General features: G+C 67.5%; 5 protein-coding genes across 6 annotated transcripts; 2 read left to right on the plus strand and 3 right to left on the minus strand.

The window, feature by feature from the left end:
- Positions 1 to 333: 333 nt before the first annotated feature.
- On the minus strand, positions 334 to 2,667 carry LOC130606405 (gonadotropin-releasing hormone receptor-like). 2 transcript variants are annotated; one of them, XM_057422719.1, is made up of 4 exons: positions 2,383 to 2,667; positions 1,481 to 2,031; positions 927 to 1,080; positions 334 to 744 (listed from the first exon to the last, which is right to left on the minus strand). In XM_057422719.1, exons 1-4 carry the CDS (start codon positions 2,408 to 2,410, stop codon positions 350 to 352), a joined length of 1,128 nt encoding a protein of 375 aa, XP_057278702.1. In that variant the 5' UTR covers positions 2,411 to 2,667; the 3' UTR covers positions 334 to 349. The 2 variants fall into 2 exon arrangements, with proteins under 2 accessions (XP_057278702.1, XP_057278701.1); XM_057422718.1 differs by having other exon boundaries at positions 927 to 1,137.
- Positions 2,668 to 3,403: 736 nt separating this feature from the next.
- LOC130606407 (mesoderm posterior protein 1-like) lies at positions 3,404 to 5,189 on the minus strand. The gene is made up of 2 exons (XM_057422722.1): positions 4,200 to 5,189; positions 3,404 to 3,923 (listed from the first exon to the last, which is right to left on the minus strand). Exons 1-2 carry the CDS (start codon positions 5,070 to 5,072, stop codon positions 3,861 to 3,863), a joined length of 936 nt encoding a protein of 311 aa, XP_057278705.1. The 5' UTR covers positions 5,073 to 5,189; the 3' UTR covers positions 3,404 to 3,860.
- A 2,807-nt stretch (positions 5,190 to 7,996) lies between these two features.
- Positions 7,997 to 9,979, plus strand: LOC130606414 (mesoderm posterior protein 2-like). Its single transcript, XM_057422731.1, has 2 exons — positions 7,997 to 8,941; positions 9,839 to 9,979. Exons 1-2 carry the CDS (start codon positions 7,997 to 7,999, stop codon positions 9,977 to 9,979), a joined length of 1,086 nt encoding a protein of 361 aa, XP_057278714.1.
- Positions 9,980 to 10,056: 77 nt separating this feature from the next.
- Positions 10,057 to 17,173, minus strand: ANPEP (alanyl aminopeptidase, membrane). The gene is made up of 22 exons (XM_057422694.1): positions 16,947 to 17,173; positions 16,393 to 16,462; positions 14,688 to 15,662; positions 14,456 to 14,601; positions 14,236 to 14,372; positions 14,033 to 14,159; positions 13,755 to 13,909; positions 13,562 to 13,675; positions 13,326 to 13,469; positions 13,099 to 13,164; positions 12,923 to 12,988; positions 12,606 to 12,778; positions 12,445 to 12,521; positions 12,204 to 12,337; positions 12,062 to 12,117; positions 11,833 to 11,980; positions 11,663 to 11,754; positions 11,426 to 11,536; positions 11,184 to 11,351; positions 10,971 to 11,111; positions 10,757 to 10,838; positions 10,057 to 10,539 (listed from the first exon to the last, which is right to left on the minus strand). The coding sequence occupies exons 3-22, from the start codon at positions 15,368 to 15,370 to the stop codon at positions 10,357 to 10,359; spliced, it is 3,003 nt and encodes a 1,000-aa protein (XP_057278677.1). The 5' UTR covers positions 15,371 to 15,662; positions 16,393 to 16,462; positions 16,947 to 17,173; the 3' UTR covers positions 10,057 to 10,356.
- LOC130606415 (collagen alpha-1(I) chain-like) lies at positions 15,463 to 17,958 on the plus strand. The gene is made up of 3 exons (XM_057422732.1): positions 15,463 to 16,456; positions 16,823 to 17,045; positions 17,100 to 17,958. Exons 1-3 carry the CDS (start codon positions 15,463 to 15,465, stop codon positions 17,956 to 17,958), a joined length of 2,076 nt encoding a protein of 691 aa, XP_057278715.1.
- The last annotated feature ends 132 nt before the right edge of the window (positions 17,959 to 18,090 follow it).

Raw genomic sequence — 18,090 nt, forward strand, 5'->3', positions numbered from 1 at the left:
ACCACCCCATGGCAGGGATGGAGCAGCCAGGACCAGCTCCAGACCAGCCACCTTGCCAGCGACGGTGAGCCGGGGCTCTGCGGACCCCAGCCCAACTCGACCAGGGACGCAGGCAGGGCAGGAAGTGGCCATGGGGTGCTTTATTGCCACACAGAGCTTGGCAGGCAGAAAAAGGGGCTGGAGGCACCCGCAGCAGCCCCACCACCGGCAGAGGCACTTTGGGGTGCAGGCAGCGGCAGTGACTCCCCAAACCCTGGCAGACCTGTCCTACTGCTGCTGTCCCCCAAGCTGAGCACCCCGGGGCATCCCCGTGGCGCAGGACCGTGCCCCCTCACAGGGAGCTGCTGTGTCAGGAGCTGGTGCCTGCGAGCAGCTCCCGCTGCTGCGGAAGGGACGAGGCCGAGCAGTGGAAGGAGCCGGTGGCCAGGGAGGGCGGCTGGGGCTTGGGTCTGTGCCCAAAGGGGCAGCCCCAGCCCCTCCGGAAGGGGATAGTGAAGAGTCCGTAGGTGATGGGGTCCAGACACGCGTTGAAGAGGCCAAAGATGAAGAGGATGTGGGCGAGGGCGGGCGAGACCCTCTTCTCCATGGCCCGGGGGCAGAACCAGTACCACAGCCCCAGCAGGTAGTAGGGAGTCCAGCAGAGGATGAAGGAGGAGACGATGACCAGGCTCATCTTCAGCATACGCAGCCGTGCTCTGGGGATGTTGTTCCTGGAGCACCGCAGCGATGCATCCTGGGAGGAGACTGAGGGAGACCATGGCCTCAGTGGGGGACACTGAGCAACCTGTCTGGAATGGGGACCCCATTCCCTAAGGGAGGGCTGCGGGGTGCCCACACAGCTCCAGCCAGGGCTCCCTCCTGCTCTCCCCATCCCAGTGTCCCTGCAGAACCCCCTGGCACGGGGTCATGGCATCTCGGGCACTCACAGAGGCTGGAGCCCATGCGCCGGGAGATCTCCAGGAGGATGCGGGTGTAGCAGCAGACCATGATGAGCAGTGGGAGCAGGAAGAGGCAGGTGAAGCCCAGCATGTTGTAGAAGGTCTCATGCCAGGGCTGGGCAAAGCTGCCGAGCGTGGTGCACTGCGTGAAGTTGTGCAGGGGGTGGATGGTGATTGTGACCGTGCGGAAGAGGAAGAGCTGGAGGCAAAGCAGAGGTGGGATGGCGGCCCCCTCTCCAGGGGCTCCAGGCCTCCCTAAGGTAGAACACCAGTATCCAAGCCAGGGACTATTGGAGCCACAGGGTCAGGCCCTGGTCATCGGAGTGGGACCCGGAGTCACGCATGCACCAGACGGGCTCCCCACTCCCAGGGAATCGTGGCACACAGAGGAGGGCACTCGGCTGCCTCTCCTCCAAGCCCTCTCCATCCCTGTCCTGCAGGGCTCACGGCAGCACCGGCCCTGGGATTAACCCAGCCTGACACCCTGGAAGGGTGGGAGCCTTCCATGGGGCATGAGCCGGAGCGGAGCCCTGCGCTGGTACCTGTGGTGCTGAGAGCACCGCGCTGAGGAGCCAGGCGACCTGCAGCATGATGCGGTTCCTCCTCCGGGCACGGGCGATGGCCAGCGGGCGCAGGATGGCAGCCTGCCGGTCCAGGCTGATGACAACGGTGACGAAGGCAGAGGCGTACATGGCCAGCAGGCGGAGGTACATGAGGAGGCGGCAGGCCAGGTCGCCCGCCCGCCACTGCAGCGTGATGTTCCAGATGGCGTCCAGCGGCATCACGGCCACGGTGAGCAGCAGGTCGGCAGCAGCGAGGTGCTGCAGCAGCAGGCGGACGTGGGAGCGCCGGGCCCCGCGCCGGGCCCCCGCCGCACGCAGCACCGCCAGGTTGCAGCCGGCGGAGAGGGCGAACAGGGCAAAGGTGATGGCCACACGCGCCTGGGCAGCGGGTGAGAACGTGGGCACCCGCAGCGCCTCCTCAGCCCCCTCCGCCGGGAGGGTCCAGGCGCAGCCCTGATGCAGGGCGCCCACGTTGCTGGGGGGCTCCACGCTGGCGTTCCCCATGGGTTCTGCGTCCAGACGGCCGCCTCCTGCGGCAACAGGCAGCCTGGGATGCGGGCTCCGGGGGGATGGGTCCCTTGGAGCCCTGCTCCCTGCCCCACACCACGGTGTCTGCACCTCAGCTCCCCCCAGCTCACTGCCTCCCCCTTCAGCTGCTCCCTCCATCCCCGCTGCTCCCCCCGAGCCCCTCACATTGCCACAGGGGTCCTTGGCACCAAAGAGGGCAGAGTGAAACAGTCTTGGCTGACCCCAAGTGCTGCCCATCATCCCGCAGCCTGGAGCATCCCTTGTGGTCCTGCATGGGGATGGAGACACTGGCGCGCAATTCCAGAGCTCCCAAGGGAACCAGCACCCGCTCCCCACCAGCACCACCACCTCACCTCCAGCCAGGGTGTCCTGTCCAGCCATGGCAGGGTCACTGCTCGTCCACACCCGCCCTGTGCCTGGTGAATGAGTGGGGAAGGTTCTGCTGGCTCCGGCACCCGCAGCACCTCTGCACCCGCTGCCAGGAGACACTTGGCAGGCAGCTCTGGGTGCCCTTGGCTGGTAGCTCAGGTTCCTCCTTGACGTAGCCCAGCTGGGAACAGCTCAGTCCTGCACCCTGCACCACCCCCCGTGCACAGGGACACCTGAGTGTGCACAGAGCTCGTGTACACACACACACACACACACACACACACAGACCCAGGTTCACCGTTCTGTTGATGCACTCACAGATGCAGAACATGGATATGGATGTGCATGTGCACGGACAGCTCTGCCTGCAGTCCGAGCCCCTCCATACCCGCTCCCGCTCCACCGGCTCATCCCTGATCCCACCCTAATGGAGCATGCCCCCTGCTGAGCACCTTGTGCAGCTGCCTGCCCCGGTCAGCCCCCAGGAGCAGGGTAGGTGCTCAGGGCAGCAGGGATGTCCCCACAGCCGGAGCGCCCCAGCTCCCTTGAGCCCTGGCTGGGGACATCCGCAGACGGGGGCTGTTTTGCATCTCAAAGGCTTTGCCCGCCTCGGCAGAGGGAATTAACGTAATTAGCGAGTCATTTCACAGATAAGCGCCGCTCATTAGCCCCGCAGGCCCCCGCCCCAGAGCCCCGGCGCGTTCGCACCCAGCTGCCAGCCCCAGCACAGTCCCATTAATGGGGGACCCCCGTGGAGGAGGTTCCCCTGTAACCCCCCCCCCCCCCCCGCCCTCCACTCTGTCTGCGGGGGCGCCCGCCGCCGGGGGGGGGGGGGGGGGGGGGGGGGGTCAGCCCCACGCCCCAGCCTGTTGCTGGATCCTCAACACCCACATTTCACTTTGTGCTGTGGGGCTCGCACCAGCACGGGGGGCGGGCAATGCTCAGCTCACACCGAGCCGCAGAGCTGGACCCGAGGGTGTTGGTGACCCCCATTCCTCCTCAGCCTCCCCACAATGCCTTTCCCAGATGTGGTCCAGCCTGCCCGAGCAGCAGTCCCCAACCTCTGCAGCCCAGCCAGGCAATGCTTGTACCCACACCAGAGCCCGGTGAGATGCCTGTGCCCGGCCTGTCTGCAGAGCCTGAGTTCACCAGCTTGGGCATCCTCTCCTGTACCCAAACCTGACCCCAGAGCCAATGCAGTGACCCGGGAATGGAGCATCCCATCCTGTACCTGGCTCCTGCGGTGGGAACACCACACGGTGACACATGGAGGGGCGCGAGGGTTTATTTATGTACAGTCGCAGCACCCCAGCGTGTCCAGCACAGCTCCAGGCCCACATGAGAGGCAGCTCCTTCCCACCACCCCCCCACTGTCCAAGAGGAGACACGGTCCCACGAGCTGTTTCATCCATGTAGTGCATCATGGGGCCACATGGCACCGGGCAGCTGGGGTTTGACTGGGTCAGTCCTGGCGCTGTGACGGGAGCAGGGCTTCCAAAAGGGAGAGCAGGTCTGCAGACAGGTCCTGGGGAGCAGCATGGGTCAGAGGGGGACCAGCCAGGACAGGAGCTTGGGGCGGTTGATAGAGCCCATCCACAATGGGACCAGCTGAACACGAGGGAGGGTGGCACTGGGGAGGGTCAGGGACCCGCATGCACCCGCTACAGGGAGGGCAGGGACACCTTCCCCTTCCTAACCCCAGACAAGGCTGTTGTCACCCCAGATCTGGTCCTCACAGTGCCCCAAGCTCTGAGTGCACAAGGGAGTAACCTGTGCCCATGGGCTCACCCCAGCCACGTACCTGGGTGACAGTCCCTGCATCCACAAACTCTGGCAGCATCAGCCCCGCATCCAGGAGGGGGTCTCCGGGGAGGTCAGGAGGAGCTCCTGCCCCATGAAGGGGGGATGGCCACGAACACGTGTCGGAGGTGACGGCGCTCCCGTACAGCACCGAAGGGATGTAGGGGGGCGAGTCCCAGGCTCCCGGCCCCAGGTCTGGAACCCCAAGCACCTCCGGGGGGGGCCCTGCTGCAGCGCCACAGGGAGGCGACGACCCCCAGGTCCCCGGCCCCACGCCGGCAGCCCCGAGCAGCCCCGGCGGGGGCCCGGCCACGGGAGGTGACCCCCAGCCCGCAGCGCCGGGGGGCGAAGCATCGCGCGGGGCCGGTGCGGGCGGGAGCGGGCGGGGGTCCGGGCTCCGGCAGCACCCCAGGCCCTGGGGGCAGAGCGGGCAGTGCCGGGGCGCCGTCCCCCGCCGCCGGGCCAGCGCCTCCTCGCTGAGCCCCAGCAGCGCCGAGAGGTGCGCGATGTAGCGGGCGGCCAGGCGCAGGGTCTCGATCTTGGTGAGGCTCTGCCCGGCGGGCGCCAGCGCGGGCGGCAGGTAGTGCCGCAGCCGCAGCAGGGCCTGCGCCAGCCGCCGCATCCGCAGCTTCTCCCGCTCGCTGGCGCTCTGCCGCGGGCCCCCCGCTCCCCGCGCTCCCTTCCTGCCCCTGGGGCCGCGGGGGGCAGCGGGCCCGCTCCGGGGTCCCCGGGCAGCGGCGGGCGATGAGAGGCCGCAGGAGTCGGGCGAGGCTGCGGGCGAGCTGCTGCTGTAGCCCTCGGGGTCCGGGGGCCCGCGGCAGCCCCAGTGCTGCAGCAGGGATGTGGGGGGCAGCGGGAGGCCGGGGGCTGCCATGGCTGCTGCTGCGGGGCCGTGTGCCGGCGTCTCCCGGCCGGCCTCGCCTTTATGCGAGTCCGAGGTGTGAAGTGGCACCTTCGTGGCCGCCACCAGCAGCACTTCAAAGGCCGGGGTGGGGGGCGAGGGCTCTGAACACGGGGGTGACAAATCTCACCCCAGAGCTGTGGGGCTGCTCTGGCTGCCTACCCCCTCCCCGCCAACCATCACCCTGCCTCTTGTTCCGAGGATGGGCTTGGGCCCTGGGCAGTGGGATGAGCGGTGGGGGCGGCAGTGGGGTGAGCGGTGGGGGCTGCAGTGGGGTGTCCTATAGGGTCTGCACTCGGGTGCAAGCTGCAGAAGTGCCAGCTCGGGGGGCCCACGTCCACCACCACACAGGGTGGCTCCCGGGGACACCGCACCCGGGGCCGCCCCCTCCAGGTCACCACTAGCTGCGCTTCGTAGTCACCCATCGGGAGAGCGGCTGCAGCCCGGTGCCGGTGCCGGAGCGCTGCGAGGGGCGGCCCCGGGCGCGGTGACCCCACGGGGGGGGTGTGTGAGGGGCCCCCCCGCCGCGTTCCCAGGCCCCGCAGGTGTCGGTGCCGGCGGGTGCGAACGTTTCCAGGGAAACCGGCCCCGAGCGGGAAGGAAAATCCATCAGGGAGCGGGCGGGGGCGGCACCGGCACGTGGAGCCCAGCACGGGAACCCCAGCATGGGGACCCCGCAGCACAGCCCGGGGTACGGCGGGGTTCGGTACCCCCCGCAACCGGAGGTGCAAGCGCCCCTGTATAAAATCAGGCACCAGGCGCAGAGCTGGGAACGGGGCACGGAGCCAGCAGTGGGGTGACAGGGCAGCCCCTCCCCGGGGAGCTGCTGGTGACACAGCGGCTGATCAGCGCCTCGTGGCTCACGGGCTCGTTTTTCCTAGCGGTCACATGAAACTTGTTCAGTTTTCCCTGGCAATGCCGTGAGATGGAGGTGACAAAAGCCCTGCTTATCGTTCACTGCTGCCTGAGCGCTCCTGCCACACTGGAACCCGCACACGGCTCAGCCTGGGCAGCCCCGGCCCCCGGCCCCGCTGCGCGGGTGTCCAGAGCTCCAGGGGTCCAGCGGTGCATGGGCAGTGGGGACGGGACACTGACCTGCTGTGGTCCCCTCATGCCACCACGCGTGCCGTGGCACTCGGCCCGGTGCTGCTGGAGGAAGCGCCATGCCCCATCCAAGGCCCGAGGGTGCTGGCACCTATCCGGACCCCCAGCACGTCTCTGGGTGCACACGCCTGATGCTGTCCCAGAGCCCGTCTCCATCCCTGGGGGCTGCAGTGGGGGTCCAGGGCGCTCTGCGGGGTGCTCAGCACGCAACAGCACAGCCCAGGGCACGGCCCCTTCCCCTGTGCCCCTAGGCGCTGCCCCACCTCCGCTCCCCCCGCCTTCCCGGGCCCCCTCCTGGGTCTCATTAGCTGATGAGCTCCCGGGTAATGAGTTCTGCGGCCCCGCTGCGGCCGCTTCCCACCTCCCTCTGTTTAGACAAGTGCTGGAGCACGGCTGGGCCGTGACAGCGCTGATGTGGGGTCAGAGCCCCGCGAGGGACAGCCAGCAGCCCCCCACCCTTCAGGGGAGATGGATCCCCCCACATCCCTCTGGCACGTTTAGGACCTTAGGGTGGTGGTGAGGGCACAGGAATGGAGCTTAGCCCCAGGGCTTCTCATGATGCTGCTGGCCAAAGCCCTCCTGTGCCCCAGGAGCAGCCAGTCCTCCAATAAGGAATCCCACCAGGGAGCCTCCCCAGAACACCTTGATATCCTCCTGGGACTCACTGTCCCTGCTCCAGCACCTCTGTCTGCATGGCTCCCAGCCCTGGCTGTGCACTCTTGTACCCCCAGCTAGGATGGGGACCGCTGGCAAGGATAGTGCCAGGCCCAGGGGTGAGGGATATAAAAGCATCCCAGGAAACAAGCATCCCAAAGAGCTCAACATCCCCATGGGGCTGCCCACTGGGAACCCAGTCCACAGCCTGGGTTTCATACAGTGGGTCAGGAAGACGAAATCAGTGCAGCCAGCACAGGGATGTCTCCTGGGAAAGGAATATGTCCAGAGGAGGCCATGGAGATGCTCCGAGGACTGGAGCAGCTGTGTTCTGGAGCCAGGCTGAGAGCCAGGGGTGTTCGACTGGAGAATAGAAGCTCCAGTGCCTAAAGGGGCTGCAGGAAACCTGGAGAGGGGCTTGGGACAAGGGATGTAGGGACAGGCCAAGGGGAATGGCTTTAACCTGCCCAAGGGGAGACTGAGATGAGCTCTTAGGCAGAAGCTCTTCCCTGGGAGGGTGCTGAGGCGCTGGCACAGGGTGCCCAGAGAAGCTGTGGCTGCCCCATCCCTGGCAGTGCTCAAGGCCAGGTTGGACACAGGGGCTTGGAGCAAGCTGCTCCAGTGGAAGGGGTCCCTGCCCGTGGCAGAGGTTGGACCTTGATGGGCTTTAAGGTCCCTTCAACCCAAACCAGTCTGGGATTCTGTGATTCCATTCTCATCCTACCACTGGTGCCCAGCACATCCCTGCCCCTCAGGGCACTTGGTTTGAGCTGTGGGCACAGCAAGGGCTCCTGGCCCTGGGGAGGTGTGGGGACACCGCTGGGTGTTAGGGTGCCAGCACTGGAAGGTCAAGTCCCACTGGCAGGGCTTCCGTGCAAGGCGATGAGGGCTTGGCAGGGCTGGTGGACGGGTTAGCATCTCTCATGGCCGTGTGAATTGGTTCCTGCACACTTCCCAGCGCCGGGCAGCGCCAATTAAGGGTCGGAGGAGTCAGAACTGACACCTCTGCAAATGGGTCCGGCATTCCCAGGCTCCCGGCCGGCCCCAACCCGGCTCTGTAGGTTTTGACACCTCCGGGCGGCCACAAAGACATCACGTCGCATAAAGCCGGGGCACCCCTAGTCCCGGGCAGCGGAGCCATGGCCGGACCCCCAGCCCCGCTCCTGCCCTGCGGCTTCCAGCTCCCGGGACACGGTGCCCCTCTGCGGGGCCTCGACGATGCCACCCCCCCAACTCCCGCCGCTCCCCACGGCACGTCCCGCTGCCCCCCGCGGGGCCGGCGGCCGGGGCCCGGGGCCGAGCCGTGGCGGTGCGGGGAGCGGGGCCCGCGGCAGAGCGCCAGCGAGCGGGAGAAGCTGCGGATGCGGCGGCTGGCGCAGGCCCTGCTGCGGCTGCGGCACTACCTGCCGCCCGCGCTGGCGCCCGTCGGGCAGAGCCTCACCAAGATCGAGACCCTGCGCCTGGCCGCCCGCTACATCGCGCACCTCTCGGCGCTGCTGGGGCTCAGCGAGGAGGCGCTGGCCCGGCGGCGGGGGACGGCGCCCCGGCACTGCCCGCTCTGCCCCCAGGGCCTGGGGTGCTGCCGGAGCCCGGACCCCCGCCCGCTCCCGCCCGCACCGGCCCCGCGCGATGCTTCGCCCCCCGGCGCTGCGGGCTGGGGGTCACCTCCCGTGGCCGGGCCCCCGCCGGGGCTGCTCGGGGCTGCCGGCGTGGGGCCGGGGGCCTGGGGGTCGTCGCCTCCCTGTGGCGCTGCAGCAGGGCCCCCCCCGGAGGTGCTTGGGGTTCCAGACCTGGGGCCGGGAGCCTGGGGCTCGCCCCCCTACATCCCTTCGGTGAGGACCCCCCCGGAGCTGCACGGGAGCCCTGGCTCCACCTCAAGGTCCTGGTCGTCCCCGCTGTGCAGCCTCGGAGCAGTGACCTCCCTGCAGCCCCCCCAGAGGCGCACCCCGGCCACGGGCACAGCTCCAGCTTCCTCCTGCTGCTTGGAGCCTGCAGCCCCTCCTCAGCCTCCCACGGCAGGACTGACGGACACAGGTCCCCCTGCGACCCCAGCGCCTGGCTCCCAGTTGCCCGCACACCTCCAGGTACTCACAGCCTCATCCCCATTCCCTCCTCCCGCCCGCCCCGGGGCTGGGAGGGAGCCCAAGGATGGGTGGGCAGGGGTGTGGATACTCTTTATGGGGTGCGGGACGGGCTTCATCTATAAATCCCCCCCACGGCATGGCCAGGGTGTCTGCCTGGGCTTGTGGCACAGCACGACGTGTGCTGAGCCAGAGAATGAGTGTGCGGGATGGGGCACAGGATGTGGGGCCAGAGGTGAGGGACACAGGGAGCTGGGCAGGGACTCGGGGTGCTGGACAGGGCCACGGTGCCTTCCTGCAGCCTCTCACCTCACACAGCTCTTCCCACACAGCTCTGCATCCCATCAGCTCCGGACAGAATCCTCGCTGCAGTGCCCCACACGGCCTCAGTCCTGCCTGGCTGCCCCCCAGCACGGCACTGGGGAGGCTGGAGCTGATCCTGCATGGCCACAGAGGCTGCACAGGGGACAGGGTTGTGGCCGTGCTGGATGGACACCGGGGCCGGGCTCCTCAATAAAGCTGCTGTGCACTGCTGCAACTCGGGTCATTACTGCGGGACCCCGATCGCTGCGCCCCAGCTCCAGTGCCTCCGGAACCAAGGCACCCCATGGGCTGGTACCCCCATAAGCACACAGAGCCAGGCACTGCCTCCAAGCCAGGGGCACCCGCAGCCCAGAGCTGTCCCTAAGGGTGATGGAGAGACCCACCACCTGGGGGGCTCCTCCAGCCCCCCCCAATACCTGGAAAGGCAGCTTCTCCCCTTCCCTGCAAGGGTTTGGCACTGGGGCTGCTGGGACCATCCAGCTCCATCCCTTGGGGACCCGGGTGTCCCATGGTGTGCGGCTGCAGCACCCTTTTGCACCCCATGCCCACACCGGTGCCTCCTGCCCTATCCTGCAGAGGCTGCCGGGGTGTCACACAGTGCAGGGGGTGCTCACAGCAGCGCCCAAGCAGGGCAGGGGCCCAGCAGGAGAGCTCACACGCAGCCGTCAGACAGAGGGGCTGGGGCCTGGCGTCACCAAAGCCCCCAGAGCCACTTAGCACCAGGCTCTTAACGGTCCCCACCCCACGGTCCCAGGCACTTCCTGCCCCCGCCCCCGGCAGCACCCAGAGCAGGGTGATGGTGTGAACCCTTTATTTACATCCCAGGCCCTGCCTGAGCCCGCAGAACCCAGTGCCTCACTGGGCAGCGATGGCTGCAGGCCCCCCCCAGGCCCAAAGCCTCCCATTACCCCCTCTGCTGCCCATCATACAGGCGTCAGGCACAGCCCCTCAGGAGCAGCGACCCTGGGGTGTCCCTGGGGTGTCCCCAGGATGGAGCGTTTCAGGATGGGAGATCGAGGGGATGGAGTGAAGAGAGATGTGGAGGGGGCGAGGCTGTGGGGCGGTGGGCTCTGGGAGGTGAGCACATTCACTGGTTAGCTGGTTATTTGGTTAGCTGGGGAGCTGGAGCCAGTCTCGCCCTGGAACCAGGCCAGCACCTTCTGCTGGTTCTCATTGACCCAGTTAATGTTGGTGCGGGTCCTCTCCAGCGCCTGCTCCAGCGCTCGTGTCCCTGACCCGAAGCCGATGTCCTGGTTGTCTGCCTTGAACTGCTCCAGCTGCCAGGGGAAGAGAAGTTGGAGCAGGCGGGGGGCACCCGACTGCCCCCACTGCGCCCCAGACAGGGACAGAAGCTGGCCAGAGCCTGGGGACCAAGGGGCAGAGGCAGGGGCAGGAGTCCCTTGCCAAGGGCAGGTTGGATGGTGCCAGCAGCACAGAGCAGGACTGGGGTCCCTTGTTCCTGGCCCCATGGACCCTGCCAGGATTCAGCCTCACCTGCTGCAGCTCAAACTCCGTGGAAAACCGCTGGGTCACCGACGAAATCAGCCGGGAGAAGGAGAAGGAGCCGCCTCCGTACCTGGAGAGCAGAGCGGCGCTGAGCCGGGGGCTCTGGGCAGAGCGGGACTGGGGACAGGGGCTGGTGCCACCCCCGAGGGTCCCAGGCAGCCGGGGGGTGCTGCCTGCCCTGACCGCCCCCCGCAGAGCTCACTGGGTGAAGATCTTTCTCCAGTTGCCGCGGATGAAGTCCCAGGCCAGGGGCTGCCCCACCACGTTGCTGGCGATGCTGTTGATGGTGGAGGTGGCGTCCTGCTTCCGGATCTTGCTGGGGTCGAGGGTGTACTGCAGGTACCTGGGGGGGGCAGAGCGCCGGTGAGGGGCTGCAGGGGCCGAGCCGCGGCTCCCACCGGGACCCTGCACCCACCGGTTGAGGATCCAGGGAAGGGGGCTGCAGGTCAGGGCCGTGCGGAGCTTGTCAGCCTCGGACACCACCGGCGCCTCTTTGAACCTGTCCCAGATGAAGTCCCAGGCCGCCTCCCCGCCCATGGCCACGATGCTGCAGTAAATGGAGGAGCGAAGGTTCGGGGGGATCCTGCGGGACAGAGGAGCCGTCAGCCAGGAGCCCTGCACCCAGTGTGGCCGCAGCACCGGGCACGGGGCGCTCACGGGTTCCTGGAGACGTTCTGCTGCCACTGTTGGAAGTAGTCTGTGGCCAGGTCCTGGCACTCGGCAATGCCGTAGGAGCAGGCTGTGCTGATGGCATTGATCTCGCTGTACCTGGGGACAGAGGGACCATGCAGGGCTGGGGACCAGCACACGGCAGCCAGGGAACAACCAGGACCATGCCCTGCCCTGGTGACCATCCCGGTGTGGTGGGGGAGACCCTGGGGCTGTGGCACTCACTGGTCCATCAGGCCACTGGGGATGGTGGTCCAGTTACTGGTGATGCTCTTGTAGTGGTTGAAGAGGGGTGTCACCTGCTGCTGTATGTATTTCTGGGGGGGCAGGAGGATGGTCAGCACCAGACCCTCTGTTCTGGGGCAGACCCAGGCCCGGCACAGGGCTCTGCTCACCGTCATCACCCCAAAGACCTCGCTGCGGTCAAACATCAGCTTGAAGTAGGCGAGGTTGTTGAGCGCCGCCTGCCAGGGCATGTACTGGGTCTCGCGGCTCAGGAACCGGGTGGTGTTCAAGGCCAAGGTCACATCAACGTAGTGCGCCCTGCGTGGGGAGAGGGCAGCATCAGCACCCACCGGGTGCTCCCCTGGTGCTGCCGGCACCGCGGCAGCCGGCACCGCTCACCTGGCCAGGTTAAAGGCATCATCGATGATCTGGGCACGGTTGATCACAGGGATGGCCTGGAAGAGAGGGCAAAGTCAGCATCAGCGCTGAGTGGGGCGCATGGGGTGGCGGGCACTCCCTGGCCCCGGCCAGCCCCATGTACCTCGTGGTTGGTGGAAAGCTGGTTGAGGAGCTGGTCCCAGTTCTCCTGGTTGTAGTTGACGCGGAAGTACCCGCTGACGTTCAGGTTCAGCAGGAGCCAGCTGGAGCTGCTCACCTGGAACTCGGGTTTGGTTTCTGGGAGGTGGAGAGAAGGCTCAGACCTCCCCACACTGGTACCGTGCCCCCCGGGACCCTGACCTGCAGCGGGACCACCTCTCCCCGCCGGGCAGGATGCGCTGTACCTGACACGCTGGTCAGCCACTGCCTCTGCCCAGTGGTCTGCAGCGTCATCCAGGTGATGGGCACGATCCAGGTGTAGCTGTGATGGGACAGGCAGGCAGTGGGACCGTCCCTCACCCCCGGCCTCCCCAGCACCGCCTGCCGCGGCCCCCAGCCAGCTCACTTGAAGACAGAGGGTCTCTCCACCACGGAGTCACGGTCCAGCAGGAAGTGGTTCTGCCTGACGGAGCCGTCCAGGGTGTTGACGGTGACCAAGGGAAAGCCCATCTGCAGTGTCCAGCGGTCCATGATGTCGCTGATGGTGCCGGGCAGCTGGAGGCCGCTCCTCTGGACAGCCTGCGGCAGGGCAGCACCACGGGTCACCAGTGACAGGGTGCGGGTTGGGCGCTGCACCCCGTGGCCAGGACCCCCGAGCCAGGGCAGCAGCAGGGATGGGGCCGAGCCGTGGGAGGCAGCTGGAAGCCACCAGCCCCCTCCTACCTCTTCCAAATGGACCCAGAGGTCCGTGTAGACCGTGTTCCCGTAGGCGAAGGTGTGCAGGTAGGACTGCGGGAGAGAACCAGTGTGAGCAGCAGCAGGACCGGAGCAAGAGACACCTGCAGAGCACCCAGGCAGGCCCCTGCCATGGGACCCCCCCAGCTCCGGCAGAGCCTCACCTGCAGCCCCTCCTTGAACACGTCCTCGGTGAGGAAGTCCGAGAGCATCCGCAGCACCGACGCTCCCTGCGGGCACGGCGACTCAGAGACCCGATGCACGGGACACCGGGTGCAGGGGACACCCAGTGCACGGGACACCCAGTGCAGGAGACACCCAGGGCAGGGGACACCCAGGGCAGGGGACACCTGCAGGCCCCCCCCCCCCCCGGGGACCCCTCTGCACCCACCTTGCTGTAGGCGATGGAGTCGAAGACCTCGCTGATCTCGGCCGGGGTGTTGATCTCGTCCTCGCGGAAGGAGAGCGGGTGGGACGTGGTCAGGGAGTCTGTCGCCATCACCGTGTACACCTCGTTCAGCACCATCAGGTCTTTCTGTGGGGGTGAGTGACAGCACCCGCCTCAGCCCTGCCCTCACCCTGCCTGCACCCTGCCGGCACCCCGCTGCCCGATGCCCTGACACTCACAATGTTCCAGGAGGGTTCTGCTGAGTCAGCACCCAGATACTCCACGTAGGAGGCGAAGCCCTCATTCAGCCACAGGTCGTTCCACCACCGCAGCGTCACCAGGTTCCCGAACCACTGCGGGGGGTCACAGCACCCGTCACACCGCGGGGACAGTGTGGGGACAGAGGGGGGCCAGCGGGGGCACGGTGAGTACCTGGTGCGCCAGCTCGTGGGCAATGACGGTCACCACCCGCTCCTTGTTGCCGATGGAGGAGTAGGCGTCGTCGAAGAGCAGCGAGTTCTCCCGGTACGTCACCAGCCCCCAGTTCTCCATCGCGCCCGCATTGAAGTCGGGGAGGCCGACCTGGTCTGGGGGCACAGGGGTCCTGTTGGTGCATCGGTGCCACCAACCTGGCTACCTCCAATGCTGGTACCACCAACCCCGGTGCCACCAACCCCGGTGCCTCCAACCCTCAGTGCCGCGGCACGCACCGGACTTGGGCAGCGGGTATGCCGTGTTGTAGTGCCTCTCGAAGAAGTTGAGGATGGGGCCAGTGACCTGCAGTGCGTACTCGCCCTGGCCCTCGGTGATGGCCGCGGGGCGGCCCCAGATGCGGATCTGAAGGGGTGGGATGTGGGGCTCAGGCTCAGAGCCCTGGGTGGGCAGGGGGTCGGTCTGTGCCCCCCCATCCTACCAGCACATTCTCCGACATGTTGTGCACGTATGTGAACTGGCTGACGATGAAGGCCAGGAGGTAGGTGGACATCCTGGGGGTGGTCTCGAACTTGGTGATGTTCCAGGTATTCCCATCGATCTGCTGCTGCTGGGTGCCTATGGGGAGCAAGGGGGAGGTCACCCCACAGCCCTGCCGGGCCCCCAGAGCCCCCCACTGGAGCTCCTCCCACCCCACTCACTCCTGACGGGCATGTTGGAGATGGCCTCGTGGTCGGAGGGGTGGATCAGCGTCACCGTGAAGTTGGCTTTCATGGCCGGCTCGTCGAAGCAGGGGAAAGCTTTGCGGGCATCAGCCGCCTGCATCTGCGTGGTGGCCACCACCCTGCTGCAAGAGACCCCCGTCAGCACCCGGCTCCCTCCGCTCGCCCCGTGCCCGGCCACCCTCAGTCCCATCCCCTGCCCTCCACCTACTTGGTGCCTGACTCATCCACGTATTCACTGCGGTAGAACCCGGCCAGGTCGTCGGCCAGCTCCCCGGTGAAGATGCTGAAGAGCCGGTAGCGCTGGCCCTGCTGCAGCGGGCTGCCCAGCTGCACCACCAGGTACTGCGTGGTGGGCTGCAGCCAGGTCCGGGTGATGGGGGGCACGCTGGAGCCATCCACTGCCTGCAGCGAGGCGTGGAAGGAGCCCTGCAGGGTGTAGTTCAGGTTTTTGCTGTGGATGAGGATGAGGTCGGTGGCTTCCACGCAGACAAAGACCACGCTGCTGTTGCCCTTGAAGATGTACATGTTGTTGGCATCGGGCGTCAGGAAGGGCTGCAGGGTCACCTCGTAGAACTCCGGCATCAGTGTGGTCGGCAGCCTCCACTTGTCCCAGGCATCGTGGGCAGGGGGCACGGTGGAGGCAGTGGGGGTGGTGGAGGCAGTGGAGGTGGTGGAGGCAGTGGAGGTGGTGGAGGCAGTGGTGGCAGTGGTGGCAGCGGTGTTGGTGGTGCTGGGGCTGGCGGTGCTGAGCTCGGTGGTGCCAAGATCCGTCGCCTTGTTCTTCTCCTGGGCGTACACCACCGAGAGCGCGATGATGGTGGCCACGGAGCCCAGACCCAGCACCACGGCCACGACGGCCACACTCTTGCTGATGAAGAAGCCGGCCGCCATGGCGGGGCCGCGGAGCGACTGTCGAGGGAGGTGCTGCTCGCCTGGCACGGCTTTTAGCCTCTCGCTCCCACCGGGTTTATCAGCCCAAGTTAATGAGTGAAGTATTAAACGACCGTGAGTCTCAGGGTGGTGGCAGCCCCGGGGATGAGCTCTGCACTCCCCGGGCTCTCAGCAGCACTAACAGCCCGCACCGCTGCGGCGGGGGGGAACGCCGGCACCTCGGGATTGCACCACCAGGGATGGGCAGCGCGGGAGCGGGCACGGGCCGGGGCTCCCAGGGACCCGCCTGGCCCTGCAAGAGGAGGGATGGGGCGGGTGGTCACAGCGCGGCCGGGGCTCAGCGCACCGCGGGGTCCCCGTGGCACTGCCCCTGCCCACAGCCCTCTCAAAGTCCAGGGCCGCAGCTCGTGCCGGGGGTCAAACTCCAGCCCGAGGCCCACACGTGCCGCTGCCACCAGCCACGGGCACCCGCAGCCTGCACGTGCCACGGGCTGCGCTCAGCATCCCACCGGCCACAGCCCCGCCGAGACACGGGGGTCCCGTGGCACAGAGCCCCGGCAGGGGCACGGCTGGAGCCCGCGGTGGCGGTGCTGGGGTGCGGGCTGGGGGCACACGCTCCCCCGTGGCAGCTGTGTGGGGCAGGGGGAGCAGCCCGAGCCCCCCAGGCCATGCAGGCTGTGCCCCAGCCCCATCCGGGAAGCGTTATCCCGGAACACCCTTCCAGCCGCATGCAGCCTGGGACCGCAGTGCCCCGCTGCTGGGGACAACCCCCCCAGCTCGTCCCCTACACGCCAGAGCCCCCCAGGGTGCTGCTGGGGGTTCACATCCTCTCACCAGCCTTGGCCATGCTCATCCCAGGGGAACGGCAGGAGAAGGGACAAACCACAACCCAGCAGGAACCAAGCCTGCCCGTGCGCCCTCCTCGCAGCACCCACAGCACCCAGGCACACCGGGAAGGGTCCCTGCTTGGGGGTGACCCCTCTTCAGCCCCCCCAGCCCAGCACCCTCTGCCCCAGCCCTACCGGCAGCAGTGGATCATGGACGTCCCAGTCCTTGAGGGCAGCCTGTGGGCTCCGTGGGGTGCAGGTGGGTCTGTGGGGTGCAGTGACCCAGCACTGCCTGGGAACAGGGCCAGCACTGGGCTCAGATGGTGCTTGGCAGGGCAAAAGCAAACATTTACTTACTGCAGGGCTACCTGCTGGGCCGGGGCCAGCTCCATCCCCTCTGCCCTGCTGCCAGGGGGTGCTGGTGTCAGGGGACACTCCAGCAAGCAAAGCCTGTCTGAGTGCAGCAGAACCCAGCTGCCAGGTGCCAACGTGCAGCCTTGGGATGGGTGATGGAGCCAGGAGTCAGCCCCAGGAGCCAGCCCCATCTCTGCATAACAGAGGCAGCTCAGCCAGGAGAGCACGGAGCCCCCGGGCAGCCCCTGCCCTCCATGTCCGTGTCCCCCAGCTCACTCTGGGGTGCAGGGGGTGTCTGGTGGCCTCTCCGCAGCCCCTCACGGGGTCCATGCCAGTGTCGGGCACCCACAGCCCTGCCCGGGGCAGGAACGCTGCTGCCCGCAGCCAGGCCTCACCTTCAGCTCTGCCAGGTCACCGGGGCTCCTGTCCCGGCTCCCCCCCAGCCACTGCGCCAGCCCCGAGGCTCCCACTGGGGTCAGGGCTGCAGCCTCCAGGTGGGGAGATGGGTCCCGGTGAAGCACCAACGGCCCCGTGGGCTCTGCCTGCAGCCCCGGCACGGGCAGGACCCGCACGGGACTCGCTCTGCCCCGGCAGGGCCCCTGCTCCTCCCGCAGACCTGGGGCAGGATGTGGGAAGGGGCAGCGGGGCCGGAGCCGTTACCGGCAGCACAAGAACGTCCCCTGGCCACAGAGGAAGCGCGTGTGGCCAGCCGCATCCTGCAGCGGGGCCGGACACAGCCACGGCGCAGCCACCACCGCCTGCCCCGCACCGACCCCGGCACCAAGAGCAGGACACGGGCACCGCTCCAAGCTCCTTCCTTTGGGCAAACCAAAGTCCAACCAGATCCCACCCAACCATCCCGGTGCCAAGCAGACCCCGGGACACAGTCCGGAGCACCACTCACCCGCTCCCTCCACGGCAGCCACACGAGGAGGAGGAGGAGGAGGAGGGCTGGCAAAGAAGAGGGAGCAGCAGGGTGTCCAGCTCCTTGACCTCAGGAGCCGGCGGTGGCCCCTGGCCAGCTGGGGAAGGGTTAAGCTGCAGGGAGGGGAGACAGCAAGAAAATTCCTTCCAGGCAGAGTCACCGTTTCCCTGCCAGGGGAAGTGGAGGCAGAGCCAGAGCTCAGGTCCCATGGGCCGGGGGAAGCAGAGGAAGGGGCCCCGGAGCCCGCCCGGAGCCTGGTGGCCAGATGGAGCCACGGCAGAGCCAAGGGCATGGGGCACCCAACCAAGCAGCACCCTAAGCCCCAGGACCCCCAGCCACGGGGGGACACAAGCCCAGCCCAGGGGGTCCCAGGCCCCATTTCCCACCTCACACAGCACCTGAGCACCCACGAGCTGCACAGAGCCCCTGGCACCGCCGGTGCTCCCCCAGGCCAGGCCAGCAGCACCCAGAGCAGACATTGATTCACATGATGTTTATTAGGAGACAGGGACATGCTCCGGGAGACCCCAACCTGGCCTGACCCTACAAGCTTTGGGCCCTGCAGGTACCCCCCAGGCTGGCTCCAGCTCCAGAGTTCATGGAGCTCCAAGGAA

Source organism: Pezoporus wallicus, unplaced genomic scaffold (assembly GCF_028554395.1).
Source record: "Pezoporus wallicus isolate ANWC-B61680 ecotype Strahan unplaced genomic scaffold, APGP_CSIRO_Pwel_v1 contig_13178, whole genome shotgun sequence".
Classification (NCBI taxonomy): Eukaryota; Metazoa; Chordata; class Aves; order Psittaciformes; family Psittacidae; genus Pezoporus; species Pezoporus wallicus.

Coding starts and splice junctions, on each gene's coding strand:
- LOC130606414 (XM_057422731.1), top strand. CDS start 7,997: ATGGCCGGACCCCCAGCCCCGCTCCTGCCCTGCGGCTTCCAGCTCCCG. Junction 8,942..9,838: donor AGTTGCCCGCACACCTCCAG/GTACTCACAGCC, acceptor CCTATCCTGCAG/AGGCTGCCGGGGTGTCACAC.
- LOC130606415 (XM_057422732.1), top strand. CDS start 15,463: ATGAGTGAAGTATTAAACGACCGTGAGTCTCAGGGTGGTGGCAGCCCC. Junction 16,457..16,822: donor GTGGGCTCCGTGGGGTGCAG/GTGGGTCTGTGG, acceptor CGTGTCCCCCAG/CTCACTCTGGGGTGCAGGGG. Junction 17,046..17,099: donor GTCAGGGCTGCAGCCTCCAG/GTGGGGAGATGG, acceptor CTCTGCCTGCAG/CCCCGGCACGGGCAGGACCC.
- LOC130606405 (XM_057422718.1), bottom strand. CDS start 2,410: ATGGCTGGACAGGACACCCTGGCTGGAG. Junction 2,032..2,382: donor ACAGGACACCCTGGCTGGAG/GTGAGGTGGTGG, acceptor CTGTTGCCGCAG/GAGGCGGCCGTCTGGACGCA. Junction 745..926: donor GCGCATGGGCTCCAGCCTCT/GTGAGTGCCCGA, acceptor GGTCTCCCTCAG/TCTCCTCCCAGGATGCATCG.
- LOC130606407 (XM_057422722.1), bottom strand. CDS start 5,072: ATGGCAGCCCCCGGCCTCCCGCTGCCCCCCACATCCCTGCTGCAGCAC. Junction 3,924..4,199: donor ATGCAGGGACTGTCACCCAG/GTACGTGGCTGG, acceptor GCTGCTCCCCAG/GACCTGTCTGCAGACCTGCT.
- ANPEP (XM_057422694.1), bottom strand. CDS start 15,370: ATGGCGGCCGGCTTCTTCATCAGCAAGAGTGTGGCCGTCGTGGCCGTG. Junction 12,118..12,203: donor AGCTTTCCACCAACCACGAG/GTACATGGGGCT, acceptor CCTCTCTTCCAG/GCCATCCCTGTGATCAACCG. Junction 10,540..10,756: donor CGGAGTTTGAGCTGCAGCAG/GTGAGGCTGAAT, acceptor TTCCCCTGGCAG/CTGGAGCAGTTCAAGGCAGA.